Here is a 26,783-nt window from a genome sequence, read left to right as displayed (position 1 = left end):
AAGGAGTGAGTGAAGGAGTGAGTGAGTGAGTGAGTGAGTGAGTGAGTGAGTGAGTGAAGGAGTGAGTGAAGGAGTGAGTGAAGGAGTGAGTGAGTGAAGGAGTGAGTGAAGGAGTAAAGGAGTGAGTGAGTGAGTGAGTGAGTGAGTGAGTGAGTGAGTGAGTGAGGGAAGGAGTGAGTGAGTGAAGGAGTAAAGGAGTGAGTGAGTGAGTGAGTGAGTGAGTGAGTGAGTGAGTGAGGGAAGGAGTGAGTGAAGGAGTGAGTGAGTGAGTGAAGGAGTGAGTGAGTGAGTGAGTGAGTGAAGGGGATTACCTGACTCATGTGAAAGGGGAAGCAGAAGAGGATGAGGTCAAGTGTACTCCTCTGAACCAACACACTGGAGTCCTGAACAGATGTACTGACTGCCTCCACCTGCAGCGCACACACACGCACGCGCACACCACACACACACACCACTATATTCTTCTTATTATTATAATTATAATAATAATAATAATTATTATTATTATTATTCTACAGTGTTCCACTGCTCCTTTAACTGAACTGAGATCTGTCTGGACATTCTGTTTATAAATTGTTGTGGAGTTTATTTTTCTCAGATATCTGTTATTTTCTCGCTGCGTTTCACCATCAGCTCGATGTCGCTGCCGATGATGTACAGCTGGTCCTCCATGGACACTTTGCGGTTGAGGTGCAGGAGGACGAAGCTGATGGCCGGCAGTCTCACTGACGCGCTGGTCAGGATGCTCCCCCAGAGGGCACTATAGAACACAGCCTGCTCCACCGCTGACGCCACCTTCTCCAACAGAGCATTCGTCCTGCGGGGGGCGCCATGATAAAGGGGTAGAGCTGTAAAAATCTAGACCTTTTTTACAGATTAAAAATATATACACAAAAGAGCCCTTCATTTCTGTCAAAAATATAAAGATAAACAAGAAAGATAATAAACCAGACAGAACATTTTTAAAATGAGACATTATTTCTTTGAAAAGAAATGGCAGCTTTAGGGCTTTTTTAAGCGTCTGTTTGAACCGAGTTACTCCTCATGAGATGTCAGTGAGGTGCAGTGCAGTGTGGAAAGAAGAGCTTCTTCATGCCGTTTTCCCTCCGAAAGGAAAATAAATCATCTCAAAGCTTTCATGAGATAATCCGAGTGATTTAATGAAGAAAACAGGTTTTAGACCTGAGCTTGTAGAGATGTGCGCTGAAATTAGAACAGTGTTCCAGAGACAACACGCCCGTCATGTAGTTGGGTGACGTGAGCTTTTTATTTATTATTCAATTCAAGTGATAGAAATTTGTAATGAAGAATTTTAATATCGCTTTCAAATGGCCTGAGTTTCCCAAAAGCATTGTAGCACAGAGATCTTCGTTAAATGGTAGCGAGCAGCACAGTGAATGCTCTCTCTCCCCTAGTTAAGATGCTCTTAGTGTTAAGAGGCTTTTGGGAAGCTCACCACTGTTGTGTTAAACTCCTGAGCGTGACACCCTCGTGCACTCAGGTGGATGTCAGACAGCAGGAAGAGCTGAGGACACTCGATTATTATTTCATCATTTAAGGCACAACCTACAATCAAACTCTTCACATATTAATAATTTTCCCAAGAAATACATTTATAACACTGAAAAAGATTTAAAAAAAAACGTAATTAGGGAAAATTACACTTATTATAAATCCCAAACTATTTTTATTACAGCATACTGACATTACAGTGATTTATCATCATCACAAAATGAATATATTAATATTGAATATTTTATTTGTGTCAATATCGTCTCATGAAGCCTGTATCAGGACATGATTCATATTGAGGCTTTTGTGTATCGTCTCATACCCAATAATAATAATAATAATAATAATAATAATAAGTTATAGACCGTTTCAGTGTCTGTTCCTGAAACAATTCCAGTTGCAGCATCTTTAAATGTAAAACTGTCAAAACCAAATGACTCACTCAAAATGTATGAATCTCTGGAAAAAAGATGAAAAGATTTACACAGAAATGAACAATAAACAAGAGTTTGTGATTACTGGATCCTTTAAACAATGTGAGAGAAGAGATTTTAATAAAATATACACCTGAAGTGAATAATAAAATGTGCATGACTCTGCTGAGATGGAGTGTGTTTACATCAGACACAGTGACCGGGAATCGCAGTGTGGATGAAAAGGTGTAAATATTTGCTCCTGTAACGTGGACTGAATGTGGACTGTGTAAGGTGGAGTAGGAGCGAGTCAGACTGCGACATTACAACAATCTACAAACACTCCTGCACTGCCTTAGCTTTATTTGTTCTTTCTATATTTCGCTGCTGTAACAATGTAAATTTCCCACTGTGGGATAATAAAAGGCTACAGTAGATTAGCTTAGCTTATCTGTTTCTGATTTCTGTTCTCGTGTTGATTGATGGGTAAAAAAACTCTGACCAATTCAACACAGAATAAAATGTTATTTTGTCCTCTAAAACACACAGACACACACACACACACCCTTCATTAATACACACACACATTAATACACACACACACACACACACACACCCTTCATTAATACACACACACACACACACACACACACACCCTTCATTAATACATACACACATTAATACACACACACACACACTAACACACACACCCTTCATTAATACACACACACATTAATACACACACACACCCTTCATTAATACACACACACATTAATACACACACACATTAATACACACACACATTAATACACACACACATTAATACACACACACATTAATACACACACACACACACTCTAACACACACAAATACACACACTCACTCATTAATACACTCACACACAATACACACACACACACAAATACACACAAATACACACACACTAACACACACCCTTCATTAACACACACACACACCACACACACACACACACACACACACACACATTAATACACACACACTAACACACCCTTCATTAATACACACACACTCATTAATACACACACACACACACACACACACACACTCAGTAATACACACACACACCCTTCTTTAATACACACACTCATTAATTCCCTGAGGGAACCCTCCCAAAGGGATCTATAAAGTTTTATCTAATCTAATCTATACACACACACACACACACACCTATGAACAATGTAGAGTAGCCAGTTACCCTAACCGCATGTCTTTGGACTGTGGGGGAAACCGGAGCTGAAGGGAACCCATGCAGACACGGGGAGAACATGCAAACAGAAAGGCCCCCATTGGCCACCGGGCTCAAACCCAGAACCTTCTTGCCGTGAGGCGACAGTGCTAACCACTACACCACCATGCTGCGCCTCACACTGTCACAGTAATATATATATCTGACTTGTCACAGTAATTCTCTCTCTCTCTCTCTCTCTCTCTCACACACACTACTGTGCGTTCTGACCTGTCGTGGTAGTCGGAGCCCTCCTCGAGGCCAGGCAGTACCCCAGTCAGGAGTCCCTGCAGTCCCGGCTTCAGCGTTTTCCCCAGTGGCAGATAAAACGTCTCGTACAGACCCAACAGCACAGGCTTCACCGACATGGAGGCGTTAGACAGCAAGGGGAACAATCCAGAGCTGACAAGACAGAAAACACACACACACCCCATGCTAAATCACTCTGAACACACACCAGAACTAACTTAGGGGGTCAATACTTATGCAAACAACTTTCATGTGTTTTATTTGTAAATAATTTCACAAACTATATTAATTACACAAGAGATCCAGCTCAATTCCGATGCATCACTCCTGAGTGTGTGTCAGTTTATGGATAAAGAGATGCACTGGTCACGTGATCAGATCCAATCTTCATAGTGTGTGTGTGTGTGTGTTACCTGTACAGGAACAGGTCCTTGGCGAGGCGCTTGGGCCCGATGATCTTGAAGATGATCTCGTACGTCTCTAAAGCTTTGCGGTGAACTCCGCTGGGCAGCGCCGGGTGAAGACACTGAGCCAAACGCTTCCCAATCGTCAGCTTCTTGGGGACGACCTGGTACTTGGCATTGTTCTGCAACACCTATACAATATACACACATCTTAGGGTCTTCGTCAAGAGGGTGGGTGGGTGGGTGGGTAGATAGATAGATAGATAGATTTATTAAGGTAAAATTACGTGCTTGTAGGACAATACACTAATGTACAACTGAACTAAATACATGAAACTAAACCAAGGATCACACAACAAAGTGTAAAACACTTATTTCCATTGTGGTCCTCAGAAAAGTTTCAGGATGGCGCTGTGTTGACTGTTTAATCATGGAATTAAGTGTATTATATTAATACTAAATTTGTACAAATGGCATTAAGTAGCATAATAAAAAACTTTAAAAGCACCAAAAAACCCCTAAATTGCTGGTTAAACACGGATATACAACCCCGATTCCAAAAAAGTTGGGAAAAAGTACAAATTGTAAATAAAAACGGAATGCAATGATGTGGAAGTTTCAAAATTCCATATTTTATTCAGAATAGAACATAGATGACACATCAAATGTTTAAACTGAGAAAATGTATCATTTAAAAAGAAAAATTAGGTGATTTTAAATTTCATGACAGCAACACATCTCAAAAAAGTTGGGACAAGGCCATGTTTCTCACTGTGAGACATCCCCTTTTCTCTTTACAACAGTCTGTAAACGTCTGGGGACTGAGGAGACAAGTTGCTCAAGTTTAGGGATAGGAATGTTAACCCATTCTTGTCTAATGTAGGATTCTAGTTGCTCAACTGTCTTAGGTCTTTTTTGTCGTATCTTGCGTTTTATGATGCGCCAAATGTTTTCTATGGGTGAAAGATCTGGACTGCAGGCTGGCCAGTTCAGTACCCGGACCCTTCTTCTACGCAGCCATGATGCTGTAATTGATGCAGTATGTGGTTTGGCATTGTCATGTTGGAAAATGCAAGGTCTTCCCTGAAAGAGACGTCGTCTGGATGGGAGCATATGTTGCTCTAGAACCTGGATATACCTTTCAGCATTGATGGTGTCTTTCCAGATGTGTAAGCTGCCCATGCCACACGCACTAATGCAACCCCGTACCATCAGAGATGCAGGCTTCTGAACTGAGCGCTAATAACAACTCGGGTCGTCCTTCTCCTCTTTAGTCCGAATGACACGGCGTCCCTGATTTCCATAAAGAACTTCAAATTTTGATTCGTCTGACCACAGAACAGTTTTCCACTTTGCCACAGTCCATTTTAAATGAGCCTTTGCCCAGAGAAGACGTCTGCGCTTCTGGATCGTGTTTAGATACGGCTTCTTCTTTGAACTATCGAGTTTTAGCTGGCGACGGCAGATGGCACGGTGAATTGTGTTCACAGATAATGTTCTCTGGAAATATTCCTGAGCCCATTTTGTGATTTCCAATACAGAAGCATGCCTGTATGTGATGCAGTGCCGTCTAAGGGCCCGAAGATCACGGGCACCCAGTATGGTTTTCCGGCCTTGACCCTTACGCACAGAGATTCTTCCAGATTCTCTGAATCTTTTGATGATATTATGCACTGTAGATGATGATATGTTCAAACTCTTTGCAATTTTACACTGTCGAACTCCTTTCTGATATTGCTCCACTATTTGTCGGCGCAGAATTAGGGGGATTGGTGATCCTCTTCCCATCTTTACTTCTGAGAGCCGCTGCCACTCCAAGATGCTCTTTTTATACCCAGTCATGTTAATGACCTATTGCCAATTGACCTAATGAGTTGCAATTTGGTCCTCCAGCTGTTCCTTTTTTGTACCTTTAACTTTTCCAGCCTCTTATTGCCCCTGTCCCAACTTTTTTGAGATGTGTTGCTGTCATGAAATTTCAAATGAGCCAATAATTGGCATGAAATTTCAAAATGTCTCACTTTCGACATTTGATATGTTGTCTATGTTCTATTGTGAATACAATATCAGTGTTTGAGATTTGTAAATTATTGCATTCCGTTTTTATTTACAATTTGCACTTTGTCCCAACTTTTTTGGAATCGGGGTTGTAAAAGGCAAAATACAATAGTGTTTAATGCACCCAAGAGTAGCACCGTGTCGTTGAGCACCACAGAAGGATCACATCAAGAACCTTATCGCAGAACCTGCAGAAGGCGAACCACAGCCCAGTTACATTCAACTGAGCAGAATAATGCAAACCCGCCCCCTCTCCGCTGTCTGAAGGCCGTTAGATCAATGCCTGCTTACTTTGTGCTTAAAACTCGAGAGAGACCGGATCGACCCGATGCTGTTTGACAGATCATTCCATGACTTAATGGCATTGAACACAAAAGTGTTTTGCCCTCGGCTGTCAGGCTTGGGTATTGCCAGAGAGTATCGACTAAACCCAGTGTGATGAGTCTGGATATCTGTCACTCTAGTGATGTCACGCTGCAAGTATGAAGGTGAAAAGCCATTCAGGACTTTAAACAGATGAGTTACGCCCTTTGTGCCACACCCTTTGCTCAACAGGTCACCACCCAACCTTTCTAAAGTCCGATACAGAAAGATGTGCTCGTGGATCCAAACCAAGGATGAAGCGTATCAGCTTATTTTGACAATTCTGAAGGCTGTGTTTTGATTTCCTGGTCAAGCCAAAAAACCAGGAGCAGGAGACACAGTCAAAGTGACACTGCACTGAAGCTAAAGTGCGCCGTGAACATCGACTGAGAAAGCGTGCTCGTCTGGAGAGGAATTTTAGGTGAGAGTTAACAAGCTGTACAATTTTCTTGCCCATATTTTCTCCATTAGAACTTGGTCCAGGGCACACCCCAAGCAGTCGACAGAGTCTTTGGCCACTATTTCAGCTTATGCATTACATTTATATTTATTCAGTAAATCAGGTGGAATAACGATGAACAAACAGCACACAGGAATCAGGAGGAAAGGACATAAAGCACTGAACAGCTACAGTGTGAGCCAGTGTTGTGGTCGAGTCACTAAACCTTGAGTCCGAGTCCAGTCTCGAGTCCCCAGTGTTCAAGTCCGAGTCGAATCCATTATTGGTCAGAGTCGAGTCCCAGAACAAGACTCCACCCGCCCCATGTGACGGTGTCTGTTGCTGCCTTTCTGTGAAAGCGTCTCTGCTACTGTGTCGGACTAACGTTCCTGCGCCACTGCCCCATTTTAGTTAACAGGCTACAGATAAAAAGCTAGTTCAACGCTCAGCAAGCCCCGCCCACTATCAACAAAGCAATGAACACAGCGCGTCACTTCCTTCTCTGGGTGGAGTCTTACCAAATGATGATTGAAGTTTGAGGTCGTCCCCGTCGTCTCCTCGATAGTTCTTCTACATATGAAACACACAGCAGTGCTTTTTTTCCCACTGCACGAGAAGTCTGTATAAACAAAGCGGACAATCCTAGGCGCGTCTCTCCAGGTGTTTTAGCGCCATTAACGTTAGTTTATTCCTGAACATGATGTATGAACAGGTGAATGTGCATTCTCTTGCACAAAATTAGCATAAAAATTAATGTAGATATAAATATCTTATGCCAAATCATTATGGCGTGTTACAAAAACTAAAGAAAAAATCTGCATCCTTGTCTCCAATTTACGAGTCCGAATGCAGTGAATGCACGAGTCTGAGTCATCAGTGCTCAGGTCCACGTCAAGTCACGAGTCCTTAAAATTAGGGCACGAGTTGGACTCGAGTACTACAAGCCTGGTGTGAGGTGAGACAGAAAACTAAGTTGGAGTCAGTAAATATGGAAAGGAAACTCGTATTTAGATAAACAGTTTAAAACGTTAAAGAAATCGTTCTACTCAGAAGATAAGTTTCATTACAGGAGCATCAATTCAGTGCCGTTAAAACTTTAGCAATAAAATCACGAGAGCTTCTGGATACGACTGCACACCGTTTCAGCGTTCCTTTACAAAAAGACTGAAACTGAATTTCCTCCGACATGAACGTCGATTTACGGTTTAAATGTAAAACACATCAGAAAAATGGAGACTACAGTCGACGTCAATACTTTTAAAAACTGCTGGAATTTAATAAAATATTTAATATGTAAATGCTTTTGATTGGTTCAAAGAAAGACAAATAGTTATGAGACACACAGGACTAAAATAATACTGATGTTACAGACATATATACTTTATCATTTCAGATTCTTTCTGATTTGTTTCTCTGTTCATTCAAGTGTTTGTTTTTGTTTTATTTAATTTTAGACCTGACAAATAAGGGCGTTCTCTGCTTAATGTGTGTTTCTGTTTTCTTATTCACAAAACGCATCGATTACTGTTTTATCCCTCGGTCACATCCTGAAGTAAAATGAACTGTTAGATATTTACAAAAATACAAATTCCCATCTCTTTTGTATGATTTAATAAAGATAAAGTACAGTTTACTGGGAAACAGACAGACAGACAGACAGACAGACAGACAGACAGACAGACAGACAGACAGAGAGCATGTGAGAGAGAGAATATGAGAGAGACAGTGAGAGAGAGACAGACAGTGAGAGAGACAGTGAGAGAGGGAGATAGAGACAGTGAGAGAGAGACAGTGAGAGAGAGACAGTGAGAGAGAGACAGTGAGTGAGAGAGACACAGTGACAGAGAGAGAGAGACAGTGAGAGAGAGAGAGAGACAGTGTGAGAGGGAGAGAGACAGTGTGAGAGAGAGACAAAGAGAGAGACATTGAGAGAGAGAGAGACAGTGTGAGAGGGAGAGAGACAGTGTGAGAGAGACAGACAAAGAGAGAGACAGTGAGAGAGAGAGACAGTGTGAGAGGGAGAGAGACAGTGAGAGAGAGACAGTGAGAGAGAGAGAGACAGTGTGAGAGGGAGAGAGACAGTGAGAGAGAGACAGTGAGAGAGAGAGAGAGAGAGAGAGACAGTGTGAGAGAGAGACAGTGAGAGAGAGACAGTGAGAGAGAGAGAGAGAGAGAGTGTGAGAGAGACAGTGAGAGAGAGAGACACAGTGACCGAGAGAGAGACAGTGAGAGAGAGAGACACAGTGACCGAGAGAGAGAGACAGTGACAGAGAGAGAGACAGTGAGAGAGACAGACAGTGAGAGAGAGACAGACGGTGAGAGAGAGAGACAGACAGTGAGAGAGAGACAGTGTGAGAGAGAGACAGTGACAGAGAGAGAGAGAGAGAGAGAGACAGTGAGAGAGAGACAGACAGTGAGAGAGAGTGAGAGAGAGAGAGAGAGTGAGAGAGAGAGACAGTGTGAGAGGGAGAGAGGCAGTGTGAGAGGGAGAGAGGCAGTGTGAGAGGGAGAGAGACAGTGTGAGAGGGAGAGAGACAGTGAGAGACAGACAGTGAGAGAGAGAGAGAGAGAGACAGTGAGAGAGAGAGAGAGAGACAGTGACAGAGAGAGAGAGACAGTGACAGAGAGAGAGAGACAGTGAGAGAGACAGACAGTGAGAGAGAGAGAGACAGTGTGAGAGGGAGATAGAGACAGTGAGTGTGAGAGAGAGAGACAGTGAGAGAGACACAGTGAGAGAGAGAGACACACAGTGAGAGAGACAGTGTGTGAGAGAGAGAGACAGTGTGAGAGAGACAGTGAGAGAGAGAGAGAGAGAGAGAGAGAGAGAGAGAGAGAGAGAGAGAGACAGGCAGTGAGAGAGAGAGAGACAGTGTGTGAGAGAGAGACACAGTGACAGAGAGACAGTGAGAGAGAGAGAGAGAGAGAGAGAGAGAGAGAGAGGCAGTGAGAGAGACAGACAGTGAGAGAGACAGTGAGAGAGAGAGACAGTGAGATAGAGACAGTGTGAGATAGAGACAGTGTGAGAGAGAGACAGTGAGTGAGAGAGAGACAGTGAGTGAGAGAGACAGTGAGTGAGAGAGAGACAGAGAGAGCGAGACAGTGTGAGAGGGAGAGAGACAGTGTGAGAGAGAGACAAAGAGAGAGACAGTGATAGAGAGAGACAGTGTGAGAGGGAGAGAGACAGTGAGAGAGAGACAGTGAGAGAGAGAGAGTGTGAGAGAGACAGTGAGAGAGAGTGAGAGAGAGAGAGACAGTGACAGAGAGAGAGAGACAGTGACAGAGAGAGTGAGAGAGACAGACAGTGAGAGAGAGACAGACAGTGAGAGAGAGACAGACAGTGAGAGAGAGAGACAGTGTGAGAGGGAGAGACAGTGAGAGAGAGAGAGAGAGAGAGAGAGAGAGAGACAGGCAGTGAGAGAGAGACAGTATGAGAGAGACAGTGTGAGAGAGACACAGACAGAGAGACAGAGAGAGAGAGACAGGCAGTGAGAGAGAGAGAGACAGTGTGAGAGAGACAGGCAGTGAGAGAGAGAGAGACAGTGTGAGAGAGACAGACAGAGAGAGAGAGAGACAGGCAGTGAGAGAGAGAGAGACAGTATGAGAGAGAGAGTGTGAGAGAGAGACAGACAGTGAGAGAGGGAGAGAGAGAGACAGTGTGAGAGAGAGACACCGTGAGAGAGAGACAGTGAGAGAGAGAGAGACACCGTGAGAGACAGTGAGAGAGAGAGAGAGAGAGAGAGAGAGAGAGAGAGAGAGAGAGACAGTGAGAGAGAGAGACACAGTGACAGAGAGAGAGAGAGAGACAGTGAGAGAGAGACAGTGAGAGAGAGACAGACAGTGAGAGAGACAGTGAGAGAGAAACAGTGAGAGAGAGACACCGTGAGAGAGAGACAGAGACAGTGAGAGAGAGAGAGAGAGAGAGAGAGAGAGAGAGTGACAGAGAGAGAGACAGACAGTGAGAGAGAGACAGAGAGAGAGAGACAGTGAGAGAGACAGGCAGTGAGAGAGAGACACAGTATGAGAGAGACAGTGTGAGAGAGAGAGATAGTGAGAGAGACATTGAGAGAGAGAGACAGAGAGAGAGACAGTGAGAGAGAGAGAGAGAGAGAGAGAGAGAGAGAGAGAGAGAGAGAGAGACAGTGAGAAAGAGAGAGAGAGACAGTGAGAGAGACAGTGAGACAGAGAGAGACAGACAGACAGAGAGAGAGACAGACAGACAGTGAGAGAGACAGACAGTGAGAGAGAGAGACAGTGAGAGAGAGCGACAGTGAGAGAGAGCGAGAGAGAGATGACAGTGAGAGAGAGATGACAGTGAGAGAGACAGTGAGACAGTGAGAGAGAGAGACAGTGAGAGAGACAGAGAGCGACAGTGAGAGAGAGACAGTGAGAGAGAGAGACAGTGAGAGAGAGAAAGACAGACAGTGAGAGACAGACACAGTGAGAGAGAGAGATGACAGTGAGAGAGAGATGACAGTGAGAGAGTGAGACAGTGAGAAAGACAGTGAGAGAGAGAAAGACAGTGAGAGAGAGAGACAGTGAGAGAGACATTGAGAAAGACATTGAGAAAGAGAGACAGAGAGAGACAGTGAGAGAGAGAGACAGTGAGAGAGACAGACAGTGAGAGAGAGAGAGAGAGAGAGAGAGAGAGAGAGAGACAGACAGTGAGAGAGAGACAGTGAGAATGAGAGAGAGAGAGAGAGAGAGAGAGACAGACAGTGAGAGAGAGACAGTGAGAATGAGAGAGAGAGAGAGAGCAGGGGCCCATGTTCTAATCCACAGTAGTGCAGTAAACAGTAAGGAGTGTCTGTGAATATTCTGCTGCTGTGGTGTGAGACTGTAGGAGTGTTACGGTGTGACTGTCGTGTAATTAGAAAACACCTGAGTAGGAAATGTGTTTAGAAGAAGAATAAACAGAATTAGAGAAATAGAACTGAATTATGTATCACGGGTTTGAGTGTGTGCTGCATCACCGGGCGGTAAACAGCGTGTGTGATCAGAGACGGTGTCGAGCGCAGGGCGGAGTGATGGCACAAAAATACTTCATTACACCATGATAGTTTTGTGGAGTTTTGCTGAAAAGTGATCAACAGAACAGCAGAGCCGTGTTATAAAAATTATTATTTCGTTATTAAAGAGACAGAATGACGGAGACCTTGTTGAGTTTTCCGAGAGCAGAGATGAGATCCGCCCATTCGCTCGAGTACTCAAAGTTCTTCAGTGCTTTATCCACTGCCGCCACGTAGTTCCTGTATTTAGAGTCACCGAGCAGCTCCACTTCCTCCGTGTTCATCCTAACACACTGTAACACACACACACACACACACACACACACACAGTGAAGAGTCAGTCATGTCACATTCCTTTAGTAATTACACTTCATTTTAATTATATTAATATTTAGTGTTCAAACTCAAAGAATGAACCTGTAAGTTTACACTCTCACTCACAGCATGGACTTTTATCTTTATACATGTGCATATTATTTTTTTAAAGATAGAAATTTATTCTTAGTGTTAATATAAATATAATTTTGTTCAACTGTATAAAATGATGTCATTATGTTTTAAAGGAAGGATGTGATTTTAGACAAAATCATAATGAGATCCACAGAAATGAAGATGAATCGGTTCATAAATTACATCGAGTGTGTGAATCAAAATCAAAATCAACAGTCCCTGAAGATTTTTATTCTCTCTCTCTCTCTCACACACACACACCACTACAAAGTAGAAAACAGAGGTCTTCAAGAAACATATTTAAAACTCTACTTTAGTACAATTATACAAATTATACATTTTTTGTAAAATCATCAGGAAGTGAAGAGAATAAATATCTACTTCATGAATATTAATGAGTAGTGGGCAGTCTCAGTGAAAAATTCACAGAATTATAATACTTTAAATATATACAGACATGATATTTCAAAGTAGAAATTATTCCATATTTAAAAAAAAGTTGTGAAAATAATCACATAAAAAGCTTTCAGGAGTGACAGTGGTCACATGATGGAGGGGTGCCAATACTTTATCCATCATGATACACGTGTAAATTGTTAACGAAAGTCAGCAATAATTAAATTTAATCCAGAAAACAAAACTTTAATAACCACGTACACATCTGAGTGCAGCAATAATAATAATAATAATAATAATAATAATGTTAGTTTTGATGTTAGTGTTAATAATAATGATAGTGTTAGTGATGGTGTTTGATGTTAGTTTTAGTGTTAGTTTTAATGACTGTTGATAGTGTTAATAATAATGACTAATGACAGTGTTAGTGTTAATGATAGTGTTAGTGTTAATGACAGTGTTAGTGTTAATGTTATAATGATGGTGTTAATGTTAGTGTTGATGATAATGACAGTGTTAGTGTTGATGTTATAATAATGATGGTGTTAATGTTAGTGTTGATGATAATGACAGTGTTAGTGTTAATGACAGTGTGTTAGTGTTGATGACAGTGTTAGTGTTGATGATAATGACAGTGTTAATGACAGTGTTAGTGTTGATGTTATAATAATGATGGTGTTAATGTTAGTGTTGATGATAATGACAGTGTTAGTGTTGATGACAGTTAGTGTTGATGATAATGACAGTGTTAATGACAGTGTTAGTGTTGATGTTATAATAATGATGGTGTTAATGTTAGTGTTGATGATAATGACAGTGTTAGTGTTGATGTTATAATAATGATGGTGTTAATGTTAGTGTTGATAATGACAGTGTTAGTGTTGATGATAATGACAGTATTAACATTCGTGTTAATAATAATGATGGTGTTAGTGTTAATAATTAGATTAGATTCAACTTTATTGTCATTGCACATGTCACAGGTACAAAGCAACAGAATGCAGATTGCATCTAACCACAAGTGCACAGCAGTCAATAACGTAAGTGTAATCCGGGTCCGTCTCAGAAACCGCTCTCTCACTGCGACATTATGGTCAAAAAATACATTTTCTAATTTTACTATTTTTTTTGCATTTACCGAACACTCAATGTTTCTTTTGTCATGTTTAATAAGAATAAAGAGAGTATCTTGCTTTATCTGGCCTCCACTGTGGAAATGTTTTTGATTACAATTCAAATGCTTTTGTAAAATTGATTTCCATATAAAATAACTCCATCATGAAGAATTAAAGCCCCTCCTTCACAGAGGAGTGAAAATATTGAATAAATTTCCTCTTTTTGATTGCTTGGGTTAAAAATGCCAAGTTATGATGACTGAATTGATTATTCACTTAAATATGAATAATATGATACAGTTTGGGTGTTTGATATGGCGAAATAGGACACAATGGAAAAATCAAGAACACACCGGAAAGATGAGAATAACGGCGGTGGTAAAAGAACAGCGACTGTACTGGCTGAAGGTCGCGCGGGTCTCTGCTGCGGCGCGCGAGCAACGGGACATCACTACCGCACCGGACGGAGCGCGAGGCGGGGGCGGGGCAAAATGACTGGCCGTAGAGTCTATCAAAAGTTTGATCTAAATTGACCATGGTTGCAAAATATTGGCCAAAAATATGCAAACACTACAAAATATGAAAGTAAGATGAAAAAGAAACATTCTATTGCCTTATACTGCAAGACTAAACAAAATAAAACTGTCAAAACTCACCTTTTCAGCGATAACGTCCGAACAGATCACCCGCGCAACAGAAAGACCGCAAATGGAAGCACGATCAACTTCTAACTGTTGGAGTGGAAAATTCCATTCTACACATGCAGATTGTTAATGTGTGTCCTTCCCCGCACACAAATAACACGCTACGGTAAAAAATAGACCACGACTCATTTTATAGCTCAGAAATTCATACAAGCCCAGCTACCATCGTAACATATTCTGTAAGAAACATATTCTATACCTAACTTTCAGCTTTCATTTTAAAAAACAAAATCGCAGATTTATAACTAAATGTTTATATGGCGTAGTGATTTTAAGTTCCTACTTTTGGTGAGGTCGTGACCTCGACCCTGAGGCTTTCTGTTTAGATCAAAACACACGATCGTATTGGTTTCGGGTTTGCGGAAAATGGAGTTACGACGGCAATGAAATATTTTGCATGATGTTTTATTACGGTTATGATTATTCTGTGAGCGCACCAATCCTTAGGTGTATAAAGTTACAACTTAAAATACAATTAGTGATAACTGTAGACTTTTCAGTGGACGACAACCTTTTTAAGGGAATGCGATGCAGTCGACCATTTATCATGTCCCAGATCAAGCCGCCATTTTTCCACAAATTTGCAGAATTTTTGCCAAATTCTGAATAGAGTATTCACATCAAAGATTTAGTTTTATCTGTATTATTTCTTTCATCATTTTATTTCAAATTAAAACCAACATCACCATTCAAAACCGGATAGTTTATTGACTGTGAGTATATTTAGTGGGGAACCCCCACAGTACCCAGTTTCTGAGACAGACCCATATACAAAAATATAAATGTACAGGAATTACAGGGTATGGAATGGTATAATAATATATAATAAGATATAATAATAATAATAATAATAATAATAATAATAATAATGACAGTGTTAATGATAGTGTGTTAGTGTTAATGATAACAGTGTTAATGATAATGAGTGTGTTAGTGTTAATGATAGACAGTGCTAGTGTTAATGATAGTGTGTTAGTGTTAATGACAGTGTTAATGATACAGTGCTAGTGTTGATGACAGTGTTAATGATAGTGTGTTAGTGTTAATGATGAGTGTGTTAGTGTTAATGATAGACAGTGTTAGTGTTAATGACAGTGTTAATGATAGACAGTGTTAGTGTTAATGATAGTGTGTTAGTGTTAATGACAGTGTTAGTGTTGATGACAGTGTTAATGATAGTGTGTTAGTGTTAATGATAATGACAGTGTTAATGATAGACAGTGCTAGTGTTGATGACAGTGTTAATGATGAGTGTGTTAGTGTTAATGACAGTGTTAATGATAGACAGTGTTAGTGTTAATGATAGTGTGTTAGTGTTAATGACAGTGTTAATGATACAGTGCTAGTGTTGATGACAGTGTTAATGATAGTGTGTTAGTGTTAATGATGAGTGTGTTAGTGTTAATGATAGACAGTGTTAGTGTTGATGACAGTGTTAATGATAGTGTGTTAGTGTTAATGATAATGACAGTGTTAATGATAGTGTTAATTGCCCCTTACTGTGGTATAAAGAGAGTAAACAGCAGTATTTCTCCTCCTCAGTGTGTTCAGTTCTAAAGCTTCATTTCCTCTTCACTGATTTCAACCACATTCCTGACAGAAACCCCGCGCGCTTTATAACCTCCCCACTAACCCCGCCACTAACCCCGCCGGCCCCCCCAGCTCCGCCCCACTCAACCCTCTCACACATAAACTAACACTTTACTGTTCCCCAGCGCGCGCACACCGACTCTCAGCGAAGAAAAGCTGTTTATAGAAATCGAAGCGTTTCCACCATCACTTCCGGGTCTCCGACATGTCACACTTCATAATAAAAGTCCTCTAGGTCACATTATTAAACCGCCCTGCATCAGTTTTGCTGACTAAAAGGTGCAGGGTGTTTTACACGAAATTTTTGGTGCTGATTTCAGGAAAAATGTCAGTTTGTTTCTAGCACGTCACATTTAGTGACAAAATGTGTTGAGTGATTTAAAGGCATTTTTAGTGAGCGAGGTGACAGTCACAGTAAAGAGAGCTGTATGAGAAAGTCTGACTTAAGCTGTCATAGTTTAGCCAAGCCTTGTGCATGTAAGGGTTAGGGTTCATGATTATAATCATCCACTGAAGCTCAAGCCCTGCAGAGAGACTGTCCCAGTGCAACCCACTCACGCAAGGCCAAGACGAGGAAATTCACCCCGTAATCGTTTAATGTCACTGATGTGAAGATCAGGGCGCCGTAATATTTAACGAAATATGTACAGGACATGTATCAGATCTGTCTCTCATACTGCATATATTTGTGTAGGTAATTTCCCATTTAACTATTTACTATACTATTATACCCAAGTTCTGCCTTATTTTAATCAATATTTCATATTCTGTATTAATATTTTAATAAATATTATTTTATAAGGGAATATCTGTAATTTTCTGTATTTTGTAGAAAGCTGAAATTTAGAAATACTGCAGACATATTAAATATGCCTTTATCTTTAAAACTTGAGGTCCAGGAAATTTTTGGACAGCATTTTTTAAATCAGCACCATCAAATTTGGTTCTATACCTAGTTTTAAATGAAACAGCAAAAACTTTTTAAAAATGTGCAGGGCGATGTCATATATAATATATGTAATATAGTTATCATAAAATCACTGAGTTATAATACATTTCATAATGAAGTTATCAGAACCAGAATCATGTTTATTGGCCCAGTTTGTTGACACACACAAGGCATTTGGTTCCGGCGGTTGGTGTCTCTCTAATGATACAGGGGAGGGAAACAAAGTGTGAATATATGAATATGTAAGTTATGTATATTTAATATAATGTAAGAGAAATGTATATATGTATATGTAATGGACAATATAAACATTACACAATATAATAAATATGCAATCTACAATAACTATTATAACTATTATATAAAATATACATAATATGCAATGCATAGATTATACACAATGTCTAAAATATCAGGTATTATACAAGTTCTATCTATAATAAAATATCTATAGTATATAATATCTATATTATGCATAAAATATCTATATCAATAATATGCAATATCTAGAATATACAGTAAACATTATAAATATGTATCCTATCAACAATATAAACAGTACACCGTATACAGATGATACGCAGGATATTTACAGACAAAACACAATACAGTAAAAATATACACACAGTCAGAGTGCAGGGAGGGTAGAGCACACAGGAGTGTACAGGAGGGACAGTAATCAGTGTGGGAAATAAGGTCAGACCAGCGGACATTTACCGGTAATTTTTACATTTGTTTGTCTGTATTTCAAAAGCATCAGACTGGATGGCCCATGAAAAATTGTAAAGCTATGGGTCTAATCTAATTCCAGTTTTCTTCCTAATGTTACACTGGGCAAATACATTGTCGTAACACCGCCTGTGAAACGGGGGCCCTTGCGAACACGACTAAAAATTCATAGCTTTGCCACCGAGGGTCCCAGCCCCGCCCTAATTTACAGGCCCCTCCCTCTCCCCCAGTGTCACACTAAATAAGACAATAATAATTCACTCAGTGTTCGCTGTTGTTTTTATTGCACGATGCAGGTGAACTAGTGTTTCAGGGTTGACAGTCTCTGATGGCTCCAGTCGCTTGATTAAGAGTTCACTTTACACCAAACTTTACAGTACAGTATTAGGTTCAGTGCCAAACTGCCAATCAGTGCTTATGATATTATTATTATGTGCATTTTTTTATTCATAATAACAATGACAGTGTGCTTTGTAGGATGTAGATTTATATTTTAATAGAGTTTTTATTTTCTAAGTTCTAGTGCATCAGATTTGAGTCTGAATGCCGAATGATATTCCCATGTCTAGTTCTGAGTCATTTTAAAAGTCATTTTATGACAAAGTTACTTGGAATCTCGGACTCAAAATTTTAACTCTTATGTAAGAATAGTTGTGTTGTTGATTACTGAATTTCTTATAGACTGATTATAAACATAGTATAAAACAGTCATTGTTGACAGAATGTTTCATGAGTGTTACTATAGTACCGATATATGAGGATCAGTAAGTTGTAACCAGTTGGAACATCCTTGGCTCCCCTTACGTTTTTCTCGAGGAACTGACCTGTGTGTGCTACTGTTTTCTTGGGTAGAACTTTAAACAGGTTTTTCTTGAATCTTCTGACATTTTCTTGTAAATTATATTCAATTTGTAGTGTAATTAGTAACTAATGTCGAGTGTAATTTGGCCTTTGAAGGCCACAAAAATGTGCCTGGAAATAGTTGTGAAGGCATCTAAAACCCTTCAGCTTCATTCAGACAGGCTGAAATTTGGGCAGACAGAGAACATTTCAGACTCGTCTGTCCTGTGACAGTCTGCTCAAAAGTCCTTATTTCCCACACTGGTAATGGAATGGCAAGGACGGATCAGGTCAGATATTTATGACGTTGATGGCACGCGGAAAGAAACTGCTCTTATGTCTGGTGGTTCTGGGTCGCAGTGCTCTACAGTGCCTCCTGGAGGGGAGGAGTTGGAAAAGGGTGTGTCCAGGGTGTTAGAAGTCCTTAATGACTTTCTCTTCCCGTTTTAGAGGTCTGCACAGGTAGGATTTTTCAGTCCCGCTCCTGCCCGCGCCCGCAAAGAATTATGATTTTCAGTCCCGCTCCCGCCCGCGCCCACAAAAAAATGATGATTTTCAGTCCCGCTCCCACCCGCGCCTGCCATATTTTGTCCCGCTCCCGCCCGCAAATCCCGCATGATGCAGACGTTCGCGTTATTTCTCAGGAAAGTTCTTGTCTTGACACAGCGTGATGGTGCCCCGCCCCGTACTTTGAGTGGATTTGAGCATAAATATCTACAGCTCACATTCACGTTTGTTATTATTTACCTTGTTTCTGAATTCAGCATGTAGTGTCTCTAATAATAAAAATAATAATTAGTGCTGTCAAGCAAATCGCACATTTTTATCACATGAGAAACCATTGTAATTCTCTAATCAGCATAAAAAAGTGAATGGGCTTGCTTTGTACCAATGGTGTTTTTTTTTTATTGCAAAGCAGAGCTAGTAAGAGAAGTGAATTGATTTACTGCTTGAGTTAGTCTACAACTCTAATCAGAGAGGCAGGTTACACAGTGACAGTAGGCTTGACTCAATGCTATCCCAGAAATCCTTCCTGTAATATGCAAATTTGGCCGACTCTGATTGGACAGCCACATTTGCATATTACAGGAAGGATTTCTGGGATAGCATTGAGTCAAGCCTACTGTCACTGTGTAACCTGCCTCTCTGATTAGAGTTGTAGACTAACTCAAGCAGTAAATCAATTCACTTCTCTTACTAGCTCTGATTTGCAATAAAAAAAACCACCATTGGTACAAAGCAAGCCCATTCACTTTTTTATGCTGATTAGAGAATTACAATGGTTTCTCATGTGATAAAAATGTGCGATTTGCTTGACAGCACTAATTATTATTTTTATTATTAGAGACACTACATGCTGAATTCAGAAACAAGGTAAATAATAACAAACGTGAATGTGAGCTGTAGATATTTATGCTCAAATCCACTCAAAGTACGGGGCGGGGCACCATCACGCTGTGTCAAGACAAGAACTTTCCTGAGAAATAACGCGAACGTCTGCATCATGCGGGATTTGCGGGCGGGAGCGGGACAAAATATGGCAGGCGCGGGTGGGAGCGGGACTGAAAATCATCATTTTTTTGTGGGCGCGGGCGGGAGCGGGACTGAAAATCATAATTCTTTGCGGGCGCGGGCGGGAGCGGGACTGGAAAAATCCGACTCGTGCAGACCTCTAGTATAGAGCTCAGTGACAGATACCGTTTCTGCTGAATTTCTCGAATTAAAGGTTGAACTGAAGGAATCCCACAATCCAATGGTGTTGCGCCATTTCCAAAATAAAAGCCATAAACTCCAGTGAAGGAGGCAACAGTGACACGCACAGACAAACGTGAAGCAAGCAATAGGCCTAAATTATGACGTCAATTACTGACAAAATAAATGAAATTATTTTAACATCCAAGTGTCTTAAATGTTCATATCATCTAAAAATAAAGAAAAGATCAGACTGAAGTTAAAATGACAAATGCAGAATATTTATTACTGTCAAAACACCAGGTTACAGTTTATTAATATATAGAAGCGTGTTACTTGTAAGCGACCATAGTTTAAGAGACTTTTATTTTGAAATCACACGGGACAAGTGTAAGCTGCAGACAAAGCAGAATTGAGCGCGCGGCGGGTTTGTGAGATCGGAGCCGCGCGGGTTTCTGTCTTGTTTGAAAGGTGCAGCGCGCGCGGTCTGTAAACTCAGCATCTCCTCACCGCTTTACTGGAAACTTCCGCGCGCGCATCTGCGTTTAGGAGAACCGTTCAGCGGCGCTCTGAGAGCTGTGAGCTGAGCTCTGTGTGTGAGCTGTGCTGTGTGTGTGTGTGTGTGAACTGTGCTGAGCTCTGTGTGTGTGTGTGTGTGTGTGTGAGAGAGAGCTGTGCTGTGTGTGTGAGCTGTGCTGTGTGTGTGAGCTGTGCTGTGTGTGTGAGCTGTGCTGTGTGTGTGTGAGAGCTGTGTGTGTGAGCTGTGCTGTGTGTGTGAGCTGTGCTGTGTGTGTGTGTGTGTGTGTGTGTGAGCTGTGCTGTGTGTGTGAGCTGTGCTGTGTGTGTGTGAGAGCTGTGTGTGTGAGCTGTGCTGTGTGTGTGAGCTGTGCTGTGTGTGTGTGTGTGTGTGTGTGTGTGTGAGCTGTGCTGTGTGTGTGAGCTGTGCTGTGTGTGTGTGTGTGTGTGTGTGTGTGTGTGAGCTGTGCTGTGTGTGTGAGCTGTGCTGTGTGTGTGTGTGTGTGTGTGTGTGTGAGAGCTGTGTGTGTGTGTGAGCTGTGCTGTGTGTGCTGTGTGTGAGAGCTGTGCTGTGTGTGTGTGAGAGCTGTGCTGTGTGTGTGTGTGTGTGTGTGTGTGAGCTGTGCTGTGTGTGTGTGAGAGCTGTGCTGTGTGTGTGTGTGTGTGTGTGTGTGTGAGAGCTGTGCTGTGTGTGTGTGTGTGTGTGTGTGTGTGAGAGCTGTGCTGTGTGTGTGTGTGTGTGTGAGCTGTGCTGTGTGTGCTGTGTGTGTGTGTGTGTGTGTGAGCTGTGCTGTGTGTGTGTGTGTGTGTGTGTGTGTGTGTGAGAGCTGTGTGTGTGAGCTGTGCTGTGTGTGCTGTGTGTGTGTGTGTGTGAGAGCTGTGCTGTGTGTGTGTGTGAGCTGTGCTGTGTGTGTGAGCTGTGCTGTGTGTGTGAGCTATGCTGTGTGTGTGTGTGCTGTGTGAGCTGTGCTGTGTGTGAGAGCTGTGTGTGTGAGCTGTGCTGTGTGTGTGTGTGAGAGAGCTGTGCTGTGTGTGTGTGTGTGTGTGTGTGTGAGCTGTGCTGTGTGTGTGTGTGAGAGAGCTGTGCTGTGTGTGTGTGTGTGTGTGTGTGTGTGAGCTGTGCTGTGTGTGTGAGCTGTGCTGTGTGTGTGAGCTGTGCTGTGTGAGCTGTGCTGTGTGTGCTCCGGCCCACTGCTGGTGTTTGCGCCCTTGGAAAGCGGAGCGAGGTGTGAAAGCTTTAAGAGACGTTCAGTTCTCCAAGCGAACTTTGTGATGTAAAGTGTTAAATGATATTTGCATACGAGCATATTCTTCATTTATCATTTCAGCATTCAGTTAATATTTTGCATCAGCCCATGCACCTTATTTGTATTTTTACTTACTGGTTTTATTTGTCTCATACTTTTAGTCTTGCGGTGCAGGAAGCGCAGCGATAAACGTTATTGCAGTGGTTTTCGAGACTCCTCTTCATTTCGGTTCCGAGGGCTGCTACATTATTTGATTTATTAATCAGCAATAGTTATTTAGTTATAAATAACCCAGAAAGCTGAGGTTTCTATGTTGGTAATATCAGACCGTTAAATTAAAAACAACAGCATCATTGTAACAATTAATAGTTGATGACATTTTGCACAGCTAACTTTCATTAATATAGAGAACAAGTGCACAGTGAAGGGTTCGGGGCAGTTAGTGCCGGAGTCAGTGTTCTGTTCCTCCAGCATCAAGAAAACTTTATTTCAATTTACACACGACTCGAAGTCGATCAGAGTCCAGCACGTAATCAGGAGCTGCGCCTGCAGTGTGTGTGTCCGCAGGGCAGTGAGACAGAGGAGGGCGTGTCTGTCTCGCTACGTCCTCGCAGGTCAGCGGACGGGACGACACCTTCCTCTCAGAGAGACGCTTCGGTCCGAGCCCCACCCATATATTGGAGCCTGGGGGAATGCCCCTCCTCCTGAGCTCAGACTCCACCTCTTTCTGATCAGCGTCAGAATCGATGTTCAGAATTCCAGCCCTGTTCTCCTGATGGCAGTAATCCAGCGCTGCCCTCCAGCTCAGAGCCACATCACTCACATGGATATTACCTGAGAGACAGAAAAACCCAAAAGGAGGAGGAGAGTGAGATCAGAGACAGAGACTCACACCAGCTGTGCTCTAGTCGTCATACAGAAGATTGCTGAGACAGTTTTAGTTTTACTGCCTGGAAAATCATCACTTACTGCTGTAGCACAGAGCAGGGACTGTATTAGAACATGGCGCTGAAATCCATTCCAAGTCTCTCAGATATGCACAGTTATTTGATGCCCGAGGTCGACCCGTGCCCCAGTTTCTGTAAGCAGAGTTTCCTCCATCACTCCACTGCCAGTCATCCCGCAGCAGACCGATCCAGAAGGGCGTGGTGCTCTTTAACCCTTCGGTCTTCACCTCTTCATTTTGCTGCTCGTCTCTGATGCTGACCAGGTCAGTGTAGTTCCTCCTGCAGTAACGCTGAGCTTCATACCACGTCTTACTCTCAAGGATTAGATGATTAATGGGGTTGGTTTTACCGTCACCTGTAGATGTTAAAAATATAGGCTCCTAATTTAAAAGTCTCTCATCAGCTGTACAAGTATTGTTTCTGAAGCTGCAATAAAACCAATGCATATTCTAAATGTCAAATTATACATTATTAAACATAATAATTTATTTGCTATATGTGAAACATTAAATAACAAATAATATAATTACATAATTATAATTACATATATGATTACACTGATTAAAATGTATAATATATGCAGTACCAGTCAAAAGTTTGGACACCCCTTCTAATTCAGTGTTTCTTTATTTTTATGAATTTAAAGTCACTTCATGTCTTAAAGTAATGATGGATGTCGTTTCTCTTTACTGAATTGTTTGGTTCTTGACATAATATGGATTACTGCAGTTATGGAATAGGGCTATTTACTGTATTTTTATTATTATTTACAATTTACTGTTTGATCTCAAGCACATTTAAGAAGGTAAGAAACTCGTCCACTAATGACCTTTTGATGAGACACAGCTGTTAACTGAAAAGTATTCCAGGTGACTCCCTCATGAAGCTGCTTAAGAGAATGACAATAGTGTACAGCATCATCAAGGGGAACACTGGATGCACTGAAGAATCTAAAATATCATCTCATTATCTGTAGCCGCTTTATCCTGTTCTACAGGGTCGCAGGCAAGCTGGATCCTATCCCAGCTGACTACGGGTGAAAGGCGGGGTTCACCCTGGACAAGTCGCCAGGTCATCACAGGGCGACACATAGACACAGACAACCATTCACACTCACATTCACACCTACGCTCAATTTAGAGTCACCAGTTAACCTAACCTGCATGTCTTTGGACTGTGGGGGAAACCGGAGCACCCGGAGGAAACCCACGCGGACACGGGGAGAACATGCAAACTCCACACAGAAAGGCCCTCGCCGGCCACGGGGCTCGAACCCGGACCTTCTTGCTGTGAGGCGACAGCGCTAACCACTACACCACCGTGCCGCCCTGAAGAATCTAAAATATTGATCTTTTTTTTTTTTTTTTTACACTTTTTTGTTTACCACATAATTCCAGATATGTTCCAGATGTTATTTCATAGTTTTGATGTATTCAGTATTAGTCTACAGTGTACAGAATCATCACAATACAGAAAAATCTTATGAATGAGTAGAGTAGGGGTGTACAAACTTTTGACTGGTACTGTACATTAAAATATGCATATAAAATCAGAAGTTACCTTGTTCATAGCACATGAAATGTTTTGTCCCTGTGCACTGAAGACTTTCCCAGTAACCATCACCTCTCATAACAGCACAGCAGGTCGATGCCCCACAGTTCGCTGTCATCTTTCTGAATGTTACAGGATCACCATTCGACCATTTCTCACTGAACTCACCACGATGGAGACCGATCCATCCAGAACTGATACCAGACTTGAATATCATATTTTCCAGTTCAGTGTTGTCTTCATCAGAGTCCACAGTGACGAGGTCGGTGTATTTCTCTCTGCAAGCTGCCTGAGCCTCAGTCCAAGTCATCCTACCCTGAATTAAATGGAAGGCAGTGTGGACTGGAGGAGAAAAGGCTGTGGAAGAAATTTCTCCCGTTAATGGAGCAGGACAGAGAGGAAAGGAGGGAAATGTGATGTTTTCCATTCAGACTGAGAGACGGATTGCAGCTCCAGAACAGCTTGAAGTGACTCAGAAAAGTCAAAACACTGACGTGAACAGCTGGAGCTTCATACAGATAAGATAAGATAAGATAAGATAAGATAAGATAGAACTTTATTCCTCCTGGAGGAAATTCTTTACGATTACAGCTTAAGTATGAAAACCAACAGAGTAAAGGCTCAGTTCCACAATAACTGTAAATAAATGGGTCCCTGCAGTTTATGTGGTCGTTGCTCACACCAGACTGATAACGATCCCTATAGCCCAGGCCTGGGTTTATCCGTATCAGTGAGATTTGCTTCTGGAGTGATTTTTCCAGACCTGGACCTGATCCCATAAAACACGATTGTGTGACCAATCATGTGACGACGTCTGAGCGCGTGCTATTTTTCCCCGGGCATCTTTGTACGTCCTTGCTGCATCATGAAGTCACAGAATACAGATTCATGGGAAATAAAAAATAGAATACAAAGCACGGATCTTTTATTCACAACTGTGTGATGTTCCATGAAAAATCAACAGTAAATTAATAAAGTAAACATATAAATGCAGGTAAGATATTTTAATTATGAACTTCGGCAGTCCAAACATTTAATTGTTTTAAACTTCTTAATTTTTTATCCGTGATGCATCATCTGTACGAAATCGGTAACCAAGCTGTAATACACTGAAACGTCTGTGACCAATCTGTAAATTATTAGCATCCATATTAAAATCCATAACCACTCCGTATTTTGTGTCCTTTTTTATTATATCTCCACAGGCCTAGAAATTCATATATTTTTTCACCAGCCAGCCGGACAAGTTCCCTTCCAAAGTAACTCGCCAAACAGAAAATCAACTCGCCAAAATTTGTTCATGTATGAATTTTACTTCTGTCAAAAATAACACAAAAGAGAGTCGTTCCCATTGTTCATGACTAATGTGCATTTATTTCAAGCCCCGAGTATTTTGATCCTGTTGTTAAATACATAAATGAGAACAACACAGAGCACCATAATATAATATCAACAAATAATAATATATTGGAAAACTTGGCAACTTGGTGTATGAGTATTGAAAACAAATATACTTACTCATGACTACAGCACCCAAAATATGTCCAACATGCTTTCTGTATTTAACCATTTATGAGAGAGAAAGCATGAGGAGCTTCATATTGACTAGGAATCAACTTGAAAAAAATTAATTATTCCATAAAAATCGTATCGCAGCCGAGGCCGACCCTGCTCCCACGCTTGCTTATAAGTCCTTTGTCGTTTCTCCTCCTTGTACGCTTTATCGGCGGCATTTTTCTCCTCTTCAGACCGAGCTCGCTTTGTCCCCGTCTCTGGCGGTTTCTGTACACCTTTCAGAAAATTCCACATCGCAATGTAGCAGATGTAAACAACAACAAAAACACGTGTTTAAATGGGCGATAATGTGGCCACATCTACTGCATTTGATAACGTGATGTGGCAGCGGGGGCGTGGCCAAGCGTCGGTCTGTGAATGGAGGGCGGAGTCAGGGAAGGTAAGTGGTGGGATCATTGCACCTGATAGGGATTAACCTGTGTTTGTGTGTCTTCCCCAGTGACCGCGCCTTTTAAAAGGAGAGGAGAGCAGAGAAAGGGAGCTCTCTCTCCCCAACCAGAACACGTGTGTGTGTGTGCGCGCGTGTGTGTGTGTGTGTGTGCGCGCGCGCGCGCGCGGCTGGGAAGTGATAAAAAGCTGAAAAGCTAGCAATAAATAGTTCATTGAGAACTCAGTTCTGGCCTGCCGTGCCTCTGTGCTCCACCCACCTGGTCCAATACTACACGTGATTACCGCGATATTCAGCGAGATGCGTTATATGCATGCGCAGTAGTGAAAAAACCGACAGCCTGACTCGTACACGATATGATTCGGAATTCTTCGGTATTTTC

General features: G+C 41.6%; 1 protein-coding gene across 5 annotated transcripts in view; it reads right to left on the bottom strand.

The window, feature by feature from the left end:
* The window catches only part of dop1a (DOP1 leucine zipper like protein A), a 59,282-nt gene extending 43,285 nt beyond the window's left edge, over nt 1–15,997 (bottom strand). For all 5 annotated transcript variants that reach the window (XM_060905542.1, XM_060905543.1, XM_060905545.1 and 2 more), the window contains exons 1-6: nt 15,878–15,997; nt 11,859–12,005; nt 3,856–4,037; nt 3,425–3,595; nt 628–817; nt 312–410 (exon numbers count right to left, since the gene is read on the bottom strand). In XM_060905542.1, coding sequence (XP_060761525.1) covers nt 312–410; nt 628–817; nt 3,425–3,595; nt 3,856–4,037; nt 11,859–11,996 — 780 coding nt within the window. In that variant the 5' untranslated portion in view covers nt 11,997–12,005; nt 15,878–15,997. The remainder of the gene's footprint in view (nt 1–311; nt 411–627; nt 818–3,424; nt 3,596–3,855; nt 4,038–11,858; nt 12,006–15,877) is intronic.
* Between the last annotated feature and the right edge of the window lie 10,786 nt (nt 15,998–26,783).

The sequence above is a fragment of the Neoarius graeffei genome, chromosome 23 (genome assembly GCF_027579695.1).
Source record: "Neoarius graeffei isolate fNeoGra1 chromosome 23, fNeoGra1.pri, whole genome shotgun sequence".
NCBI lineage: Eukaryota > Metazoa > Chordata > Actinopteri > Siluriformes > Ariidae > Neoarius > Neoarius graeffei.
Note: the sequence above shows the minus strand (reverse complement) of the source record. Positions and strands in the feature narration are given on the sequence as shown.